The 19,583-nt window shown below is 44.7% G+C and overlaps 2 protein-coding genes and 1 pseudogene across 3 annotated transcripts in view; 2 read left to right on the top strand and 1 right to left on the bottom strand.

Moving 5' to 3' along the window:
* The window catches only part of STAB2 (stabilin 2), a 164,677-nt gene extending 160,768 nt beyond the window's left edge, over positions 1-3,909 (top strand). Inside the window, exons 67-69 of the mRNA XM_063075355.1 lie at positions 318-446; positions 1,474-1,590; positions 3,851-3,909. Coding sequence (XP_062931425.1) covers positions 318-446; positions 1,474-1,590; positions 3,851-3,901 — 297 coding nt within the window. The 3' untranslated portion in view covers positions 3,902-3,909. The remainder of the gene's footprint in view (positions 1-317; positions 447-1,473; positions 1,591-3,850) is intronic.
* A 6,202-nt stretch (positions 3,910-10,111) lies between these two features.
* On the top strand, positions 10,112-10,705 carry LOC134361266 (protein lin-7 homolog C-like; annotated as a pseudogene).
* Positions 10,706-12,907: 2,202 nt separating this feature from the next.
* The window catches only part of NT5DC3 (5'-nucleotidase domain containing 3), a 60,439-nt gene continuing 53,763 nt past the window's right edge, over positions 12,908-19,583 (bottom strand). For both annotated transcript variants that reach the window (XM_063074688.1, XM_063074689.1), the window contains one exon: positions 12,908-18,017. In XM_063074688.1, the coding sequence (XP_062930758.1) occupies positions 17,765-18,017 (253 nt within the window). In that variant the 3' untranslated portion in view covers positions 12,908-17,764. The remainder of the gene's footprint in view (positions 18,018-19,583) is intronic.

The following is a 19,583-nucleotide window of genomic DNA, read 5'->3' as shown; positions in this document are numbered from 1 at the left end:
CAACGGAAATAGGGAACAATAATAATTGCCTTTATCTCTTTGGATTATTATAACATTTAAATAGATTATTTCATGTAAGGGGCTTAGAACAAAACCTGGCAAGAGTAAGGGCTATATACCAGGGTAACTCCAAAAGGCTCATGGAAAAACAGAATGAAAAGACAATACGAAATACCCTCATACATGTTAACTTATTATTTTAACCCAGCTGGCTCCAAAATGCCTCAGGCCAGCAAGAACGGGATGAGCTCCAGCAAGTGCACCTCTTTGAGGGAGTCACTGGTTCAAGAATTGACCCCTCTCCTTTCTATGTTCAGGCTTCAAGGCACACTGGCTTGGGAACGGGTATATTCTTTGCCATCATCCTGACCACTGGAGCCATTGCTCTGGCTGCCTACTCTTACTTTCGGCTAAACCGGAGAACAATCGGCTTCCAGCATTTTGAGGTAAAAGAGGGAGACATGGGAACATCTCCGAAATCCAGTCCCTGGATCTGGGCTACTTCGGCCGACTGGCTGCTTCAGAGACCTCACCCAGGAGCCCGCACTTGGCACAGCAGCAGGGGCAACCACCCCAGCCCACATTTCCTGCCCCCTGGGTGGGGTCTCTGCCCTAGAAAGAGCAGAAGAGGCAGCCCCAAGCCCCTCTTCCTGGCTGAGACAGGGCTTAGAGAGGAGAGGGAGGGACTGCCAGGAGCAAAGATCCCCCGAGCCTCCATGACAGGGGCCCGGGAGTCACATTCACCATGGAGGATTCACAAGACAAGCGCCCACCGTGATTGGCACGGGCTTCAAGACTGGCTCTGAGGGTTGGAGGACAGGGTCGGGGACCTGCACAGCCAGAAGCCTCACAATGCAGCCAGTGAAACTCCTTTTGCCCTATTTGAACGGTTGAGCCCTGTCCGGTCAGCTGCAAGCCAAGGACAGACAACACCACTCCAGGTGGATAGGAGTCAGAATAGGGGTTACCCTGGGTGGGAGGGAGTATTGGCAGGCAAGGGGCATGCAAGCACTTCCAACGGTGGATGGAAATGCTCTGTGTGCTGATTTAGGCAGTGGTCACATCCGGGTAGATGTGTGTAAGCTGTCACTGAACTGAACCTTAAGATTGGTGCATTTTATTAAATGCAAATCATATCTCAACAAAGTTCTGTTAAAAAGCTCCCAGAGCCTAGTTGCTCTTAAAGAGGATTTTGAATATTCCCAACACCAAGACATGACAAATGTTTGAAGTGATAGATATACTGAGTACCCTGATATGATCATTGCACACTGTATAAATGTACCCAAATATCACATTGTAGTCCATAAATATATATAATTATCATGGGTCAACTAGGAAAAAAGAAAAAGAAAAAAAATGATTTTTAAAAAAGGCTCCCAGAGGCGGAGGGTGTCTTGCTTTACCTGCCAACTTGGATGAGACGCTTCTGCTCTGGGGATGGTCCTGGCTCTCAGCTTGTCTTTCCAACAGTCAGAAGAGGATATTGATGTTTCGGCTCTTGGCAAGCAGCAGCCTGAGAATATCTCGAACCCCATGTATGAGAGCACAACCTCAGCTCCCCCAGAACCTTCCTACGACCGCTTCATGGTGAGATTGCATTTTTATCTAGGAACAGGGTTCAGCTGGGGTGCAGGGGAATGATGCCTTTCAGCAAATCTCAGTGGAGAGCTTCATACTAAGAAAAGCTCACTTCTAGAACATGTCTCAGGCAACAAGCCCAGAAGCCAGTTTTGCAAGCTGGCTACAGCCGGTGTGGTGGTTCAGAGTTCCTGGGTTCTTTTGGGTGGACGGCAGAAGCCTCAAACAATTACAGGTGGGAAGAACTACAGATTATCTAACCCTAATCTCATGCCCAGGTAAAAAAACTTCACAAGGAAGAGAAGTCTTGGGTTGAATTCTGCCACCAACATTATGAGGTAGCAGGTGCAAAACAAGACATAGGCCTTAAAAAAAGGATTTCTCCATTAGCTATTTTTTAAACTTCTATTTACATTGTAGTCCAAGATTTTCCTGCCTGTTGTCAGAGCTATTTCTTGCTTTTGGAGCTACTATTCTTTGAGCAGGCCTTTTATGTGGATGGATGTTCTGCTCTGGTCTGCCAAGAAGGGACTATTTATTTCTAGAGTTAGTGATCCTTAAGCTTAGATGGGACCTCCTCTGACTTCGGCCCAGGGGGACCCCGTGGCAGGGGGCCCCATTCACACTGAATGTGGAAGGTACACCCTGCCTGTAGTTTATTACCAGTTCTGCACTGAGAAACGTAGAAATAAAACTTAACTTTTCCTTTTATATAACAATCAGAAAAACTGACAGCCAGTATGCTGTGTCCTTGTTTACCCACCAGACTGAGCCGACAGCCTTACTCAGGTCCAAGGAAATACTTGAATCTTGGATTCTGTGGGTCTACAGCCCTCCTGCAAACCAAAGCCAGACAGCTGCTGTAGTTGTCCAGTGCACATACGTACTCCACCCGCCACCCCCCCAATATATTATAGGTTTTGAATCTCTAAGCTGGCACTGAAATGTTACAAAAATGTTCTCTTGCACCGTTCTTAAACTTTCATAGCGCAGTAGATTGTTGTGATCTTTCTGAAGTAAACCAGTGAGCATAGTTTTGGAGGTACCTCATGCCCCCACAATGCCCCTACAAGTAAAACAATTCCACGTTACAGGGAAAGTGAAGGAAAATGGTCAGGGCCCCTCAGATGTTCAGTTCTCAGTGTCTGTGGTAGAAGATTTAATACATTTGCAATAGATTAAAAAATAACCAGATCACAGATTTTATTTTTTAATCTAACCCATGTAAAAGTTTCTGGTCCAAATTTCAAGGGTGAGTTCAGCTAGATTGCATTTATTAAGTAATAGGAATTTATTTCTGTAAGCATTGTTATGTTGAAATTAACTTCATTGAAAAACCGGGGGGGGGGGGTTGTTACCCATCCTGTTCAGTGTGCTCCTTGCCTCTCCAAATGTCTGTCCTCTTTTGAGGGTTTCATCAGCACCATGCACGAAAGATTCACCTGAGGCTGGTGGGAGAGTATCCTAGAAGCAGGATTCAGCTAGACCTTCTATTCAGACCAGGAAAAATGTGGCAAAAATGTTCCAATAACAAGAATCCTAAGCCTAGGGTGCCAGCCACCAAAGTGACATGCCAGCCACCAAAGTGACATGCTACATTCACATACCTTTTATATTGAAGCGAGTGGGGGGGGGGGGTTGTACAGTATCTGTAGCCAATCCAGACATCTTCAACACCACTAGATTCACCCATGAAAAACCATTTCTAGCATCCATTATGCTAATTAACATTATGCTCAGTGCTAATCAGAGCTAAAGACAGCAGAAGGGTTGGGGTGGCGCTTTCAGAGTGTGGCTTCTGATTAGACTGTCAAACACTCAAGAGGCACCTCCGGTTCAGGATGAACTTTCAACCTGAAAGAAGTTTTTATATTATTAGCCACCTTTTGTGGGGTGATTATACCTTGCTAAATGTAGGATCTGATTGAGTCCTCACACCTCCCTATGAAGTAAATATTATTATGACCCTTTATAGATGATGAAAGTACAGCAGAGTCGAGGTGATTTGCCCAGGGCCACACAGCTTCAAGCCATGGAGACTGAACGGGGCCCCTAGAACAGGTGGCCCTAACCACCATACTTTCTGGCCTCCCAACACAAGGCAGCTGAACAAATGAATGCCCCTACCACACGTGTGCCCACAGGGCACTTGGGGAGAATCATGTTTCGGGCTTCAGACCAGCGGCCAAAAGAAATGTCCAGCCTAGGAGGACACAACACGCCCTGTGTCCTGCCCCCTGCAGAGTGATCATGGCCCTCTCTTTTCTAGGACTCAGATGAGCAGCAGCTCGAGAGCGATGACCCCTTGGGGACACTGTGAGAGCCTGGCCAGTCAGCCATCGCCCACCACCATCTGGCCAATGGAGCCACCTCGAAAAGGCTGTCATCTGTGAATTCTCAGCCCCAGTTGCCATTTGGGAACATAAGATCCTTTAACATTTTAAAGTATGAAGCACTCAGAGGCCGTATCTCATCTCTTTGGTTAATCTGGGGGGTTATTTTGCTTCCATGGGTGAGAAACCACATTACTAAATCCACCCACCAACCCAGAGGGCCTTTTCCTTCCCTCCTCCAACCCTTCACTGTCCTTCCTTTGTACCTTTCAGATGGCACTCACTACCTTCTGCCCTACATCACAGGTAACTGTAAGCCAGTCTTATTTTCCTATTAGATTGTAAGCTCCCAAATATAGGGACTTGCATCTTTCATCTTTGTATCCCAGCACCTAGCTCTGCGCCTGGCACATGACATGTGCTCAATAAATGTTTATGGAAAAGAAACAAAGTCAACAAAACCAATCCAGTCATTGGGAAAACAAAAGCCCTGTTCCTCACAGAAGGGGTCAAACTTTGAAGGCCAAATCCACTTTTTTAGGGCTAATTAGGGCCTTTTCAATTAGCTAACATCAGCCTTATGTATTCTTCTTTGTTAATTCAGTTTTGTTTGCTTGTTTGTGTGTCTACTTTAAGAAGACATTTCATATCCTAGGATGACTGTAATCAAAAAGCTGGGAAATAACAGGTGTTGGCAAGGACGCAGAGAAACTGGAACCCTCATACATTGCTGGTGGGAATGTAAAACAGTGCACCCACCATGGAAACAGTTTGGCAATTCCTCAAAAAGTGAAACCAAAAGTTACCATATGATCCAGAAATCCCACTCCTAGGAATATATATATACTCAAGAGAAATGAAAACATGTCCACCCCAAAACATGTATATGCATGTTCATAGTAGCATAAGTCACAAGAGCCACCAAGTGGTAACAACCCAGATGTCCATCACCTGATGAATAAATGACGAACCATTAACAATGGAATGTTATTCAGCCCTAAAAGGAAAATAAGTACTGATACATGCAGCAATATGGATGAATCTTGACAACATTACACTGAGCGAAAGAAAGCTAGTCACAGAGGACCACATATTGTATGATTCCATTGATATGAAATATTTAGAAGAGACAAACTCACAGACACAGAAAGCAGATTAATGGTTACCAGGGGGGATGGCAAGTGACTGCCAGTGGGTATGAGGTTTCTTTTGGGGGGTAATTAAAATATGCTGGAATTTGACAGTAGTGATGGTCACACCAACTTATGAATATACAAATATTCATTGTTTAATGAATTGTACACTTTAAAGCAGTGAATTTTATGGTATGTTAAGTATATCTGAAAAAAATTTAAAGACATGATAGCTAGAATTAATGCATCATCTTTCCAAATATGTTAGATGGCTTGGCTTTGAAGGTCTTTTTAATACAATTAATCTGTCAAAGAAAGTTGAACATGTCCCTCCCATCTTGGGCGCATGGCTGGAGCAATTTGCACCAAAACTCCTTCTTCAGAGGGCAAAGGGAAACCTCTGCCCAGATATCGACCAGGTGTTAGGCAGACTTAAAATTAGCATTTTGGGATGTTAGGGCCCATTAAAAAGTTTTAAAGGCCATGTTATCACAAGCAGGCTCTCGCACAAAGCTTGGACCTGTTGTAGCCTTTTTATTTTTTTTGTCCTCTGAAGAAGCCAGCCTGGAAGTGAAACCATCACCAGAGAGAGGAGGGGATGGAGGAACGGAAAGACACCAGGAGGGGAGGGGGTTATGGAAGGTTATTGAATGAAGACAACCCTGCAGACTGAAGGGACCTGTAATCCGCGCCGCCGCTCAGCCTTTACTGTTAATGCCGCCTCCAGGAAGCTTGGAGCAGCGCCCCCTCGTGGCCACTAGCCTACATTGCGTACTCTACTTCCTCACTATATTGCAAAGTGTCCTTGCTAGAATCAGGGAGAGTCAGACTGCAGACAGCTTGAGACCACCATGCTCCAGTGAGCATAGTTTCAGATGTACCTCATGCCCCCTACAACGCCCCGACAAGTAAAACAGTTCCACGTTGTAGGGAAAGTGAAGGAAAACGGTCAAGGCCCCTCAGATGTTCAGCATCTTGCTGAGCATTTGATGTAAATATGCACGTGCGCCCAGGTGTTCCTTGGTTATTGTCTAATATAATTGCGCATGTGCACCCAGGTGTCCTGGGTTATGGACTTAAGTATAAAGGACGAGTGGCTCTGATCCACAGTGCCCGCCCCCCATGCCATTACTTTTCCTGGAGGCTGTTGCTGCCAGTGCCCCAGGATCCCGAGAGGCCACCGCCGCTGCTGCTGCTGCTAAGGACTGAGCTTGTATCATCTGCCAATGGTTCCCGGGATCTTTTCCAATTACCTAGCATGGACCTGCGTGTGAGGGGTCTATGACCCATCCTGGCATGTGAGGGATCTGGTGACCCAGTCTGTACAATAGGTTTGAAGGGTCTGTTGGCCCTACCCCTTAGCCTGGACAATACAAATGGAAAACTTACTGTAACTAAAATAATGAAACATGCTGGGCTTTAGTTATTAATTGCTTCAACCATACAATTGCCTAGCTTTACAATTGGCTACGTTGGCAGGAGTCTGACAGTAGCCACAGCCAGACAACTAGTGCAGCAATAGCCCTAGCAATACTTATGTTTATGTGGTTTATACGAGGGAGCTACAAAAAGATTCCTATTTTTTAATTCCATTTTTCCACGAGCTTTTTGAAGTACCCTCATATATGAGTTTTTTCTTGAGATTATTAGTGGGTGGAGGAAAGATCCTGGAGTGGCAAAAAAAAGTTTCAAAAACAGCCCATCCAAAAACCCCACACGTTTACAGATGAGAAGTTGAGGCCCAGGGAAACTGAGCAGCCACAGGATGGCACGTGGCTGGAAGAATCGAGATTCCCTTGCCCCAAGCCTAGGGCTCCCTTCCTCCCATGGTCCCTGGCCCAATGCGCACATCCATGGATTTTGATTCTAGATTTCAATATGGTGTGAAATTTTGGTTTAGTTTTCCCAGTCTCCCAGTGAAGGATTTCTCACAGTCTCACCATGTTTTACCAGTTTTCAACAGCCTGAATTCTTAAAGTCCAGTACCTTATTCAGTTTACATTATTTTACTGAAACTTAGGACATAAAACTTCATCTGAACCTCAGACTTCTTTAGCACCTTTATTCCACACCTCTGGAGTTTGATGAAGTCCCCTACTGGAAGTGGCTTTCTCCAATTAAAGTGTGCAGAATAAAATCCAAGTCCTTCAGATGGGCGCCAGCGTGGGGAACAGAGTCCAGGGCAGGAGCAGCAGACAGGTCGGGCCCTTCAAGAGGAAAATAAAGGAAATATCTTAAGGGATTTTAGCAGTGGGCTGCATCTTCATGTAGGAAAATGACATCACAGTTCAACCAAGCCAGGCGCTAATAAAGAGAAGGGCACTCAACAAAGCCTTACTCGTGTTGCCCAGATCTATATATTTTCCTGTTATTGTCCCAAGCTCCTGTGTCCATTTCTCAGAAAGGCCTACTATTTTCTGGGATCCCCTGAAGGGCAGACAAGAGGTAGTGGCGTGTGTGTGCCCTCTTTAGTGACATCTGAGATTTATAATCAGAAGAAATAGGTTCAACTGTAGGCTCTCGCACTTAGTAATTAAGGGAAAAATTTAAACCAACCTCACGTGGCTGTTGAGGATCAAGTGCCAACTGCAGGCGGGCATTATTGTTGCACTGAGTGAGAACTCAAAGACCCAACTCCAAATCCACTTAAACAACAAGGGGGGTTTATTGGCTGGTGGAACTGGAAGGCCCAGAGGAGGGAGGCTTCGGGTCAATTCCATTCAGGGCTCAATGACATCATCAAAGACTCAGTGACTTCCCACTCTCCTTCTGAGGGGTCAGATCATACAAAAGGTTTTCTCGGGGGGTAAACTGGCCTTAGTGGTTTTAGGTTCCACAACCACATAGTGTAGGTTCATTCAGGAGCTGGCTCAGAAGGGTGAGGAAACTTCTATCCCACAACCACCCTTTCCTCCTGCCACACACACAAGCTTCCCCTTGGCATCTGGAAATGCCATGTGCCATGGGCACAGACAAAAAATAGGCCACCCAGATTAGCTTAGCCTGATCAGGCCCATCCAGTCAACTCCTCCAGTAAATGAGTGCTCCCTCTTCGGTGCTCATGGGACACACATTATACTGCACTGTAACCAAGTGAGGGGACACACAGCAGGCCCTCTGCATGGGGCGGAGTGCACCGGTGCTAGATGATCTCTCCTTCCCAGCTCTTGGCAACATGCCCCTCCACTCGTGAGCCCTGGGGCAGACGTCAGTGGCGAATTCAGCTCCCACCAACCACGCCCTCCCCGCAGCAGGGTCTTCGTCTGCCACGGTTCCAGAACGGTGTTAGGCACGTAGTGAGCTCTCAGGAAAGATCTGCACAGCGAATGGAGCTTGGAAGAGTGTTGGGTCAATGGGACCCACCCCACAGGCACGTACAGGACAAGTGCTGCATTCACAGACCAGTGTCCCCTCATTCCTGCCCAGCTGCTGGACACAGGATAGAACATGACAAGGTTACCACTGTTGTCACCCCAATGGACTGGCACTAATGCCAGAGGTGTAACTATTAAGGCAGGAATAGGGGCGGTGAGCCTCTATCCAAAATCTCATCTGGGGGCCGACCCCATGACTCGCTCGGTAGAGTGCGGCACTGGGAGCACAGCTGCGCTCCCGCCGCAGGTTCGGATCCTATATAGGGATGGCTGGTGCACTCACTGGCTGAGCGTGGTGCGGGCGACACCAAGCCAAGGGTTGCAATCCCCTTACCGGTTACCAAAAAAAAAAAAAAAAAAATCTCATCTGGTCTTAGAGCAGAAAGGGAGGAGCAGGAAGGGAAAAATAACCTCACCGAACCACTTATGCAGAAATTCTGAAACATTTTTTAACTACAAACATGTTATTTATTAACTGCTATAATTACCTTGGGAGAAAAGGCATGTGAGACGTGTGGTTAGGAATGACAATTGGCCTCTGTTCCCCATGCCTTGGGTATTCTCTCTCTGGAGAAAATAAAGGCAAAGGACTTGGTGCAGGCAGGCTCGGCCTTCTCAGTGAAATTCTCAAAGTCCTCGGGAAACCCTCTCAAGGCATTACTTACAAGCACAGCCAAGAGACCACTTCTCCAAAGCTGTAGTTCATGGCCCGGTGCACTCTTTTTTTGTAACCCCTCTTTAATAACATGAAACATAATTCACAGAGAATGTTACCTACACTTAGACATAATTTTTAATTACATACTATTTTTAAAAATCAATATAATGTTCTACAAAAGAAAAAGTAACACAATAAGATATACTCAGTAAATTCTCATCTCAGGTACAATTCCACTAAATGACATAATTATGTTCAATTATGTATCTCAATACAACTGAGGATAATTACAATTGCTTAAAGCAAGTTTGGATTTTAGAGAACACAATATTGAACTAAATAACTTTTTTTATAATTGACATTTTCAAATAAGCATTAAATAAGTGCTATAGTCTGAGTGTTTGTGTCCCCTGCCCCTGCAAATTCTTGTTGGAATCTTAACCCCCAAGGAGATATTAGGAGGTGGGGCCTTTGGGAGGTGATTAAGTCAGGAGAGTGGGGGCTTCATAAAGGGAATTAGTGCTCTTCTAAAAGAGGCCCCAGAGCACTCCCTGGCCCTTTTCACCACATGAGGGCACAGCAAGAAGGTGCCAAGTATTAACCAGGAATCAGGCCTCACCAGACACCAGATCTTTCAGCGTCTTGATCTTGGACTTGCCAGCCTCCAGAGCTGTGAAAAATAGATTTGTTGTTTAAAAGCCACCCAGTTGATGGTATTTTGTTATAGCAGCCCTAACGGACTAAGACAGTAAATACATTCTCAGATACATGCATCTATAGGATCTCCATGAAAATGACAACTACAAATGCAGACTGACATGGGTATGTTTAATCAGCAATTCAAATACCAACAGAGGCAATGATGTTGAAGATGTACTTTTCGAAAATGGTGAATAATTCTTTATAAAAAGTTCTAAATAAAACATACTTAAAATCTTCCTTTGATTTACTTATGGCTGTGCTGCATTCCTGGAAAATGAAGTATGTGAAAATAGTGTCATAAAAATTTTTTATGGTTAACGAAAGGAGAAGATGGCAGTGCTGGGGGAACCTGTGCGGCTGAAGAGGGATATTTGTAGAGCAATTGAATTGTTGGAAAAACTACGAAGGAGTGGAGAGGTACCACCACAGAAACTTCAGGCTTTACAAAGAGTCCTTCAAAGTGAGTTCTGCAATGCTGTGAGAGAGGCATATGAACATGTCTATGAGACTGTGGACATCAGTGGCTGTCCTGAAATGAGAGCTAATGCAACTGCAAAGGCTACTGTTGCTGCACTTGCTGCTGGCGAAGGACATTCTCATCCTCAAGTTGTTGTGTGACCAAAAACAGAAGAGGGACTTGGATTCAATAGTAGGGGAGGCAAAGAACAAAACTCTCCAATTCATATATCTCAAATAATTCCAGGTGGAATTGCTGATAGACATGGGGGTCTGAAACGAGGAGATCAACTCCTTTCTGTTAATGGAGTGAGCGTTGAAGGAGAACATCATGTAAAAGCTGTAGAACTGCTGAAAGCCACTCAAGGAAAGGTTAAATTAGTAGTACGATATACACCCACAGTCTTAGAAGAAATGGAGTCACACTTTGAAAAAATGAGATCAGCAAAACGCAGGCAACAGACCTAACACAGTTCAAAACTTTATACTCCGTTCTGCTTTTCAGCTAGAGAAGTTTTACTTGTGACCTACTGATGGCTACAATGCCAATGATTGTAAAAAAAAAAAAAAAAAAAAACCCAGAAATTTCCCGCAAAATCCTCCTTGCCATTTTATAAATGCCTATTTTAACATCATTTATGGTTCCAGAGATGCATGCCCTATTTTCTGACAAGAAAAAGTAAAAGGTAATGAGGGCAATTCTGTCCTGCTCTTTTTACAGGCCTTTTTCAAATGCAGATTTTGTCATAAAGTCACAGATTTTTAAAAATGCTTTTTTAATATTAAAATGTACTTTTACATTCTTAATCTTTTTTTAGAAAGAAAAGCTTTTCTTCATCTGGCTGCTTATTTAAAAGTAACAGTTCTGTAATTCTTTTTGGTTTTGTTTCTTTTTTCAACCTGTGAAATTTCATTACAATTTTCCAAGAAATTAAACATAACAGTCTTGCTTATAGCAGTTTATTACACTGTCACCGTTAACATCACTGCTGCATTTTGTACTTTGAACACACACTTAATATATAGAATCAATGGTAAATCATAACTCAGCACTGTGGGAGTTTTTTACTTTTCTTTAAACATAATGTACAATTGATATTCATTTATACTGATTTATAAAAGTAAGTTTTTAAACACTGAAACAATCATTGCTAAAATACGTATTCTTTCATAACATTTAAGCAGGGAGGCAAAACGATGTAATTTGATTGTTAGCATGACTGATTGCATCTCTTTATATTCAACAATATACCGCAAATTGTAAATGCAAAAAAAAAAATTTCTTTATGGTTACATGTTAAACATAGTTAAGTTCTAGGCTTAGAAAATTATAAACAGGTTTCCATCTATATGAAGGTTGGCAGGACCTTCAAGGATGTGTAGACGGGGGACGGCTCCTCCCTGTGCAGGCTGGGCTGTCCCATGCAGTGCAGGAAGCCTAGCATGCCTGGTCCTTGCCATCAAAATGCCAGAAGCCCCCTCCAACCCACCCATCCACACAACTCCCAATTGTCCCCAGGGCGCAGTACTAGCCAGGGTTGAGGATCACAGCTGGAGACAGAGTGAAATTGCCCCTAGGGGGCAGTACTAGCTGGGTTGAGGATCACAGCTGGAGACAGAGTGAAATTGCCCCTAGGGGGCAGTACTAGCTGGGTTGAGGATCACAGCTGGAGACAGAGTGAAATTGCCCCTAGGGGGCAGTACTAGCTGGGTTGAGACCTCAGATCTCCTCTCTGTTACCCTCACAACTCAAATAATTTCATTCCACATCATCAGGGTTCTCGCTAAGCCAAGTACAAAGTTCTGGAAGCCCTGTAGTGTCTCATAAGCTCTTTCACAGCTCCATTAAAGAGAAAAAGTCTCAGTTTCAGGCAGAGAAGCAGCTTATCACTTCCTCTCGGATGACATGCCATGATGGGAGCAATGCTGAGTTTCCAGGAAATCGCCCCTCAAAAAGGACGTGGGACAGACCCCCTAGTGAGTCCACCAACACCCACCATCGTAGGTAGAAAAAAGCAAGTGATCAAAAGCAGAGGAAAAAAACAAGATATCTCGGGGGAATGAATAAGATTAAGGCGTCAGCATGATGAGAGGGTGAGGATTTTAAGATGTTAAAAACACACACATTTAAAAAGTTAAAAAATAAGGTCTTCAAAAATATTTATAAATTTATCGAAAACCCAGTTTGACTTCATAATACTTACTCCTAATTATGCATCTCCTTTCCTGAAAACATTTCCAGCTTTTCCGGTAATTCAGTTATAAACCAACATGTGAACTTCCTTGTTCTGAAGGAGGTAACTCCTCATGGGAAAGCACCACGGTGGTCACCGCTGCCCACCTGAGGCTGCTCATGCCGAGTTTCCATCTGTGGCTTAACTACAGTGTTAAAGCCCCGAAAATAAGTGGGTGTGCTTGCTGGGGGTGGGATGAGATGCGAGTGGTGAGAAAAAAGCCATAACCTTTTGCCTCTTCTCTCTGGAGTATTCTTTTTTGGGTCCATTAGAATTTTTTGAAGTCCAAGACTTCCTTTATTTCTTTTAGAAGAAATAACCTCAAGTCCTGGGGAAAAAAGCATTTTTAGAAAATGTCACTGTGGATTCCTTAGAATTGAACCTGGCTTTGCCACTGATTTAATGACACAGAACAGATCAATAACAATAAACCAGATGATACTATTCAAATTTTTATTTGGCAATAAGTTCAATATCACGTAACACATATAATCAACATTTAGAATAAATAGCAAATTCACATTCAGAACAGTGAGTCTACCTAACTTGCATTTATTGTGTCTGATACACAGACATAATTTGTCATTGTACTACATAATTAGAAAACCATCTCCTAAGTCACAGGTCAAGTCTGCAGGACTGGAAAAGTACAGAAGCACTACCACTGAGGACCTAAGGGGGAGTGCTGCTGGGATTGCACTTGGGAAGGGGAAGGGAGGGGAGGAAGCAGGACTGGCAGGGGGCCGCGTGGGAACTCTGGAGCTGAGATTGTCTACACAGTTTTCTCGAGTAGGGGTGGGGAGGCCAGGCCTTTGCACCTCCGCATGGAGCAGTCAAGGGAGCATGACCTGGGGCGAGGCAGGGCTCTTCATCAGGGGAAACTCCCAAAGAGGACTGACAGCTGCAAACGGTCAGCCAGCAGCACCCCAGCAGCTGCAGGAGTAAATGCTTCGGTCCTGAGGGTTACCTGGGCAGCCAAGCCCAGCACCCAATACTAGCACAATTACAAACTAGTGCAATGAGAGGTATATTCAATGAGTACCAGAGCCTGGCAGCTCAAGTACACACAATGAAGCGATTATGACATGTGCTGGGAACACGGTATTTTACCACTGGCCATACACGCATATATGCCCAGAAAGTAGCTCTTAAGGGGACATGGCACACTTGCCTACAGAATTTCTTTCTACTGCCTGCATCCAAGCCATGAGGTCATTCATCTACACGTTCTCAGCAAGGAAATCTTGCCATTGCCACCAACACAAGCCATTAGAGAAGGGGCCAGCCAACCACACCTGTTTTGGTAAATCGTTTTGCAATAGAACACAGCCATACCCATTCCCAGAGCAGCGACAACAAACAGCCTGCAAAGCTGAAATTATTTCCTGGCTGGCCCTTTAAGGGAAAAGTTTGCCAACCCTGCATTAGAGAAACTTCTCTTCCCTTAACCTGCTGCTGGTGTCAAAGGTGAGTTGAATTTAAGCCAAGCTCCCAAATGCTAAAGCAAAAAATAAATAAAAGGAAATTGGCAAAAAAGGAAAAAACACAAAAAGGCTCTAGTAGTTGAACAGAGCAATCAAGGGACCCTGTGTCTGGCCAAGTTTAGTCTTAGGGAATTCTAGACAAGGGCCCCTGAGTGAGTGAGCAGCAGCAAATGAGCATTCGCTAGGCGAAGTAGAATTCTTAGCCCGCTCTCTGCTGCTTAAAAGGCCTTTTGGGAGAAGCAGAGAAGAAAAGCCATTTAGTTCACCCAAAGCTAAATTACAGTTAGGGGTCAAGATTACTTTTCATTTCTCCTTTGCAATAAGAGAGCCAGCCCATTCAAAGCAGCTAGTCATTTCGTCTGAGATATGCCCGAATCAGTAGCAAGTGGTTTGTTACATGGTATTACTGGTGATAGCAGAAAATGGAGCTCGAGTAAAAACTGAAAAAAAAAAAAAAAAAGAAAAAAAAGAAAAAGGATATGTTAGGAGGTGTATTGCTAAGTAACTACGCCAATTATATGGCTAAGCAATTTATAACTATAAACCCAAAATGTTTCATTTTTTTAGTTACACTAAGTTTTCCATTTGCACTGTCTGGGCTAGAGGTTAGGGCCCACAAACCCTTCAAACCCGTTGAACAGACTGGGTCACCGGACCCCTCACACACAGGCCCATGCTAGGTAATTGGGAAAAGATCCCGGGAGCCACTGGCATACAACATGAGTTCAGCCTTCAGCTTCCTTGGCGGCGGCAGCAGCAGCAGTAGTAATGGTGGCAGCCTGCCCGTAGCTCCCCCAGGGGCATCCCAGGGGTGAGGTGTGCTGTGGATCACAACCACTCGTTCTTTATACTTAAGTCTGATAACCCAGAACACCTGGGCACACATGCGCAGTTATATTAGACAATAACCAAGGAACACCTGGGCACACAGTGTTTACATCAAATGTTCGGCAAGACGCTGAACATTTCAGGGACCCTGACCATTTTCCTATATTTTCCATTCAGGATGCAGTGAAGAGCTCTAAGACAAACACTTAAAATATTTTCAAAGCCACAGTTCATCTGTAAAAGCAACTCTGGAAAGAACCAGTTGGGTGAGTCCTTTCCAAGGGGACCTGCCATGGGTACCAAGAGACTTGCTGCACTATCATAGCAGGCGTAGAATGCCCCTGGACAATGAATCTTTGTTCACATAATTCTGAGAAAGTCCAAGTAATCTTAAAAACAGTAATTTTTAAAATGTTCAAGCTAATTTTATTGTTTGCATTACAAATTGATTTTTTAAATTATAGAAAACAGATTTACTTCCTTTGTACCAATATGCATTCATCAACGTGCACACCAGAGAACGAAGTGGAAAAACAAAATGCCAGATCCACTTAAGAGTCATGACAGTGACAAGTTCAAAGCCATCTTGACTGAGCGTAGACAGGATAAATAATGAAGTGGGAAACCCCTGTCCTTCATATGGAGATGGCCGTGCTGCCCCATGTGCTGCTGTGGCACGGGTATGCAGTCACCAGGTCCACAGTCAGCGGGCCCTAGTGCGACAGATGCCAGGCCTCTGCCGCATGGCAGATTTCAAGACTGCCAAGCTCAATGGCCCAGAGACTGAAACCCTCCTAAATGGGAAAAAAAAATTGTAAAATTCATATTCATGCCCAGAAAATATACTTCTCCCCCAAGGCTTAGGTCACCTAACAAACACATTCACAAGAGTAGATTTTAAAAATAGTTCTACTTCATTCCTGAGTAAACAAAACACCCTGTTACTGGCACCTAGCAGACAGTCAATGAATATCTGATTCAATAAAAAGCAAGAACTTTTAAAAAATACCTGCTTCCTCACTCTGCTTCTCCAAAGCAGAAATTATAAGCCAAGAACACCAGCATACTTTTAGGACCCATCACTGAGCAGTTCTGGGTGTCACCTGCACCCATTAAATGCCTGCCCCCAGTACACTATGATGGTTAAAACACCTAGAAGCAAACAAACAAAACACCTACCCCAGTCCAAAAAAGGAACATATTACTGTGCCTACCTGTGTTCATAATAAAAAGTAGAAGGAAAAAAAAGGAGCATAATTGGGTCTAGAGGATCACCTTCAGCATTATAAACAAATACAACAAAATGTCACAAGTAAAATGCCATTATAACAAGTGGCATTACAAAGGATGCTATATAACTCATTTGATTCCTGCATTTCGGCAGTAGCCCATGGAATGCCAAGCTAGCATTTTGTCAATAGCTGGACATGATACATTTCTTACAATAAAAATTCTGCATAAGCAAGCACTCTCCACAAGCCCACTTCGTGTTCCTGCCATCTTTAGATTTAAGAATATATGCCATGTTACATAAAAAGATTAAAATGAGTTTTGGCGATACTAACGCTAATACAGATTAGGCTAATCTGAACAGAAGTATTTATGCAGCATGTGCAATTAAAATATTGTTAGCAGTACCGTAACTAATAACAGCAGACAGTCCTATAGCACTCAGTGCAGTAAATATGTACTTTATGTTGAAAGATATTGTAAATACACATGTATTAAAAGATTCTTCCTCAAGAAACAAAGAATACATATCACTTGCATTGCCTTTAGAACGAAATTAAAAAGGTCAGTTAGCTAGGTGACTTCTAACTCTTTTTTAGCTGCAATGTCTTTCATCCTCTCCCACCTGAAACACCCAACTCCAAAGCGGCCACACAAACACAGCAGTAAAGAAATCTAAGGGGAGGAGAGGGCTGGAGATGTCTCCCCGCTCCTCCCCTGCTGAACTTAAGCACCTCTCTCTCTCTCTCAGTTGATAATTCATGAGAGAGAAGCATGCACCTTGTGTCTCCCTCCAGATGAGGCCTGTTTCAGGTAATGCACATGTTTTAACAAGATTCCAATTCAAACCAGCTGATGGAGTGGCATTTCATCACAAGGACATTTTTTCCTGTTTCATTTTCTTTCTTCCAATGAGCACATTCAACCAACACTCAGGCAGCACTTCGGGGTGAAAATGCTCCTGGGAGACCTACTACAACTGCTCGGGTTCTTCTGATCTGCTCCTTTCTACGAAGGCTGCTCTGCTAGCTGGAAAACAATGTGAACCCGAACCCTTTTCTCCCTGCCCTCCTACCCTGGGGAAAAGGGAACTCGCCGTCGCTTGGTGCCCCTGTGGCCTTCCCCAGCAAGCACAAGAGGCGCACACCAAGGAGAAAAGCATCCAGCGGTTGCCACCTCTCTTTTCCTTTCTCATGGAAGTCTTTCCAGGGAGGCTGGGTGCTCTTTGACACCACGCATCAGAATGCCAACCCTCAGTGCCGAATGACTCAGACAGTGGCTGCCGTGTTGGGATCATCTCTGCTATGTGCAGCTGCGTCCTGCCACCGTCACCAGCTCTCTGCAAGTAGCTTATCTCTGCGTGTCACTGTGCCCTGCAGCTCCTCACGCATACCGGCAAGCAGTCCATGGAGGAGTCATAAAGAGTTTCCAAACGTGGCCTGCTGGAAGGGAGACGGCACCCATTGGTCTCACCTACAGCAGAAAAGCTGAGGTCAGCTCCAGGCTTCAGGAAACAAAAAGGCTGAATCCAAGTTTCAGCAGGAAGCCGGGTCGGGGGGGATCGCCAGCTCCCGTCTTAATGACCTGGGGAGTCTTCTCTGAAAGGTATGACATAAACATCCAAAGGCATACACATTCGTCTCCTTTCAGAAAGCAGCACCCACACAAACAGACCCACACAAAGTCAACCCCGTCGTGTCCGTCCGATCTGGGACTGCAGCTGTTCTGGTGTCTTCCACAGTGGCCTTGGGTCACTCGGCCTGGGCCTTCCGCAGGAGCGGGGCCGGGGAGGCCAAGGGCTGGTCAGACCACGCGGGCAGCTCGTGCTGCAGCGGAGTCCTCCGGGGGTAGAACGTGTGGCTGACATCATAGTTCAAGAGACAGCTCAGGGAGGCCATGTAGATGTCGGCAAACCGTGACAGGCGCCTCAGGAAGTAGGTTGGGTTCTGGTCAGTGCGGAACAAGCTTCCAAACTGGGCATTGAAGAAATTTTTGGTCATATCCCTAAAGGAGCAAGGGAAAAAAGCAAAGCAACAGAGAATGAATCAAAACGGCTTGTTTTTAAACTACTGAAGTCAAGACATTTAAAAAAAAAAAAAAAAAAAAAAACAGGACTCATTTGAGAGAAAAATGAGCCTACAACAGCCCCAACTTCTAATCAAGAAAAGTGTCTCCATCCATCGATCGCAGTGACTGATTACACTTCCCACTTCTGCCAGCCAAGGGAACACTGTTTCAGGGCTCCAGCTTCCACGCACGCCTCTCTAAACATGCACACCACGCTTCCTAACAAAACAGAGGCTGCGGGAGCCGCTTCTGAAGGCACAGAGCTGTGGGACGTCCTCAGGAGTCTACACTTCCCTCAGCTGCAGAATGGGATCAAGACCGCCCCCCGCCCTTTTTTTTAGCAAGGTTATTGTGAGAACTAAGTTAAGAGAAATAAGAGCACACTGTAAACTCTAGAGCACTCTGAAACCTGAGGAATGAGGATTATTTTATAGTGATGTAATCTCCACCATCTGTTACACAAACATCCACCGCCTCCTCGCAGCCAAGCATGTTTACCCCTCCCAAGCCTCTCAGCCCCTGCAGCCACACACACAAGGATGTGCATGTGACTAAATCAACATCACTGTCACACATACATAGGAAATTCACGCCCTCTGATGCTGGGATCCCTTCACACAAAATATTCCAGCAAAATGGATAAATACCAGGATGGCAGATGAATTAGTTACAAATGTAGCAAAAAAAAAAAAAAAATCATTTACGCAACTGTGTGATAAAAGCCACTAGCTGGCAGCAGTAGTCTATCATCATATGGTGATGGTAGATACTACAAATAACCAAAAAGCAAAAAATTAAAAGAACCCACTTAGGTCCCTGTGGGTGGAACAACATAAATGGTTTTTAAACTTTTGCTGAAAAATCTCATTGAGATGTGAAGATGTTAGAGAGATTCAAATTCAACACAAAATCTCAGACAGCTGAAACAGTTCCTTCGTCTAATAATTGGAGGTTCCTGGAGGTGAACAGTCCCTGTCGAACCCAGGTCTGATTTTCAGGGGCCAGGGGCCCAAAGTCAAATTATGTTACATGCCTTCCCCTCCCCATCAGCTTCTCACCAGCATTTTTATACCAATGGAAAGATTCAGACAGCCAACACCCTGAGAGGGAGAAGAAAGGCCTGAAGGCGATACAGCCTCGACTCGTGCAGAACCTGAGGAATGGACTCAATGTCCCCTCTGCACAGCCCTTCCCCTCCCCCCATACGCCCACCCTCGAGTGGGGCTACCCACTACTCAGAGGCCAGAAACCAAGCAGCAAGCAATGCTTCCAAACCTCAGAGACGGCTGTGACCAGGGGATAGGGAGGGCCAAGCACAAGAGAAGAAATGTTCATGCAAACAGTGCCCACACATAAAGCATCCTTCTCAGGGAAGCATGATTGTCAACAGGGCCCCTTCTGAACAAATGTTCCTTAAGACACACACACCCCAGACTCTTCTGACAGCAGGCGGGCTTTCTTTACCCATTAACATTCTGATTACTGACTGTGTGCATGTTCCTG

The sequence above is a fragment of the Cynocephalus volans genome, chromosome 12, assembly GCF_027409185.1.
Source record: "Cynocephalus volans isolate mCynVol1 chromosome 12, mCynVol1.pri, whole genome shotgun sequence".
In the NCBI taxonomy this organism is placed as follows: Eukaryota; Metazoa; Chordata; class Mammalia; order Dermoptera; family Cynocephalidae; genus Cynocephalus; species Cynocephalus volans.
Note: the sequence above shows the minus strand (reverse complement) of the source record. Positions and strands in the feature narration are given on the sequence as shown.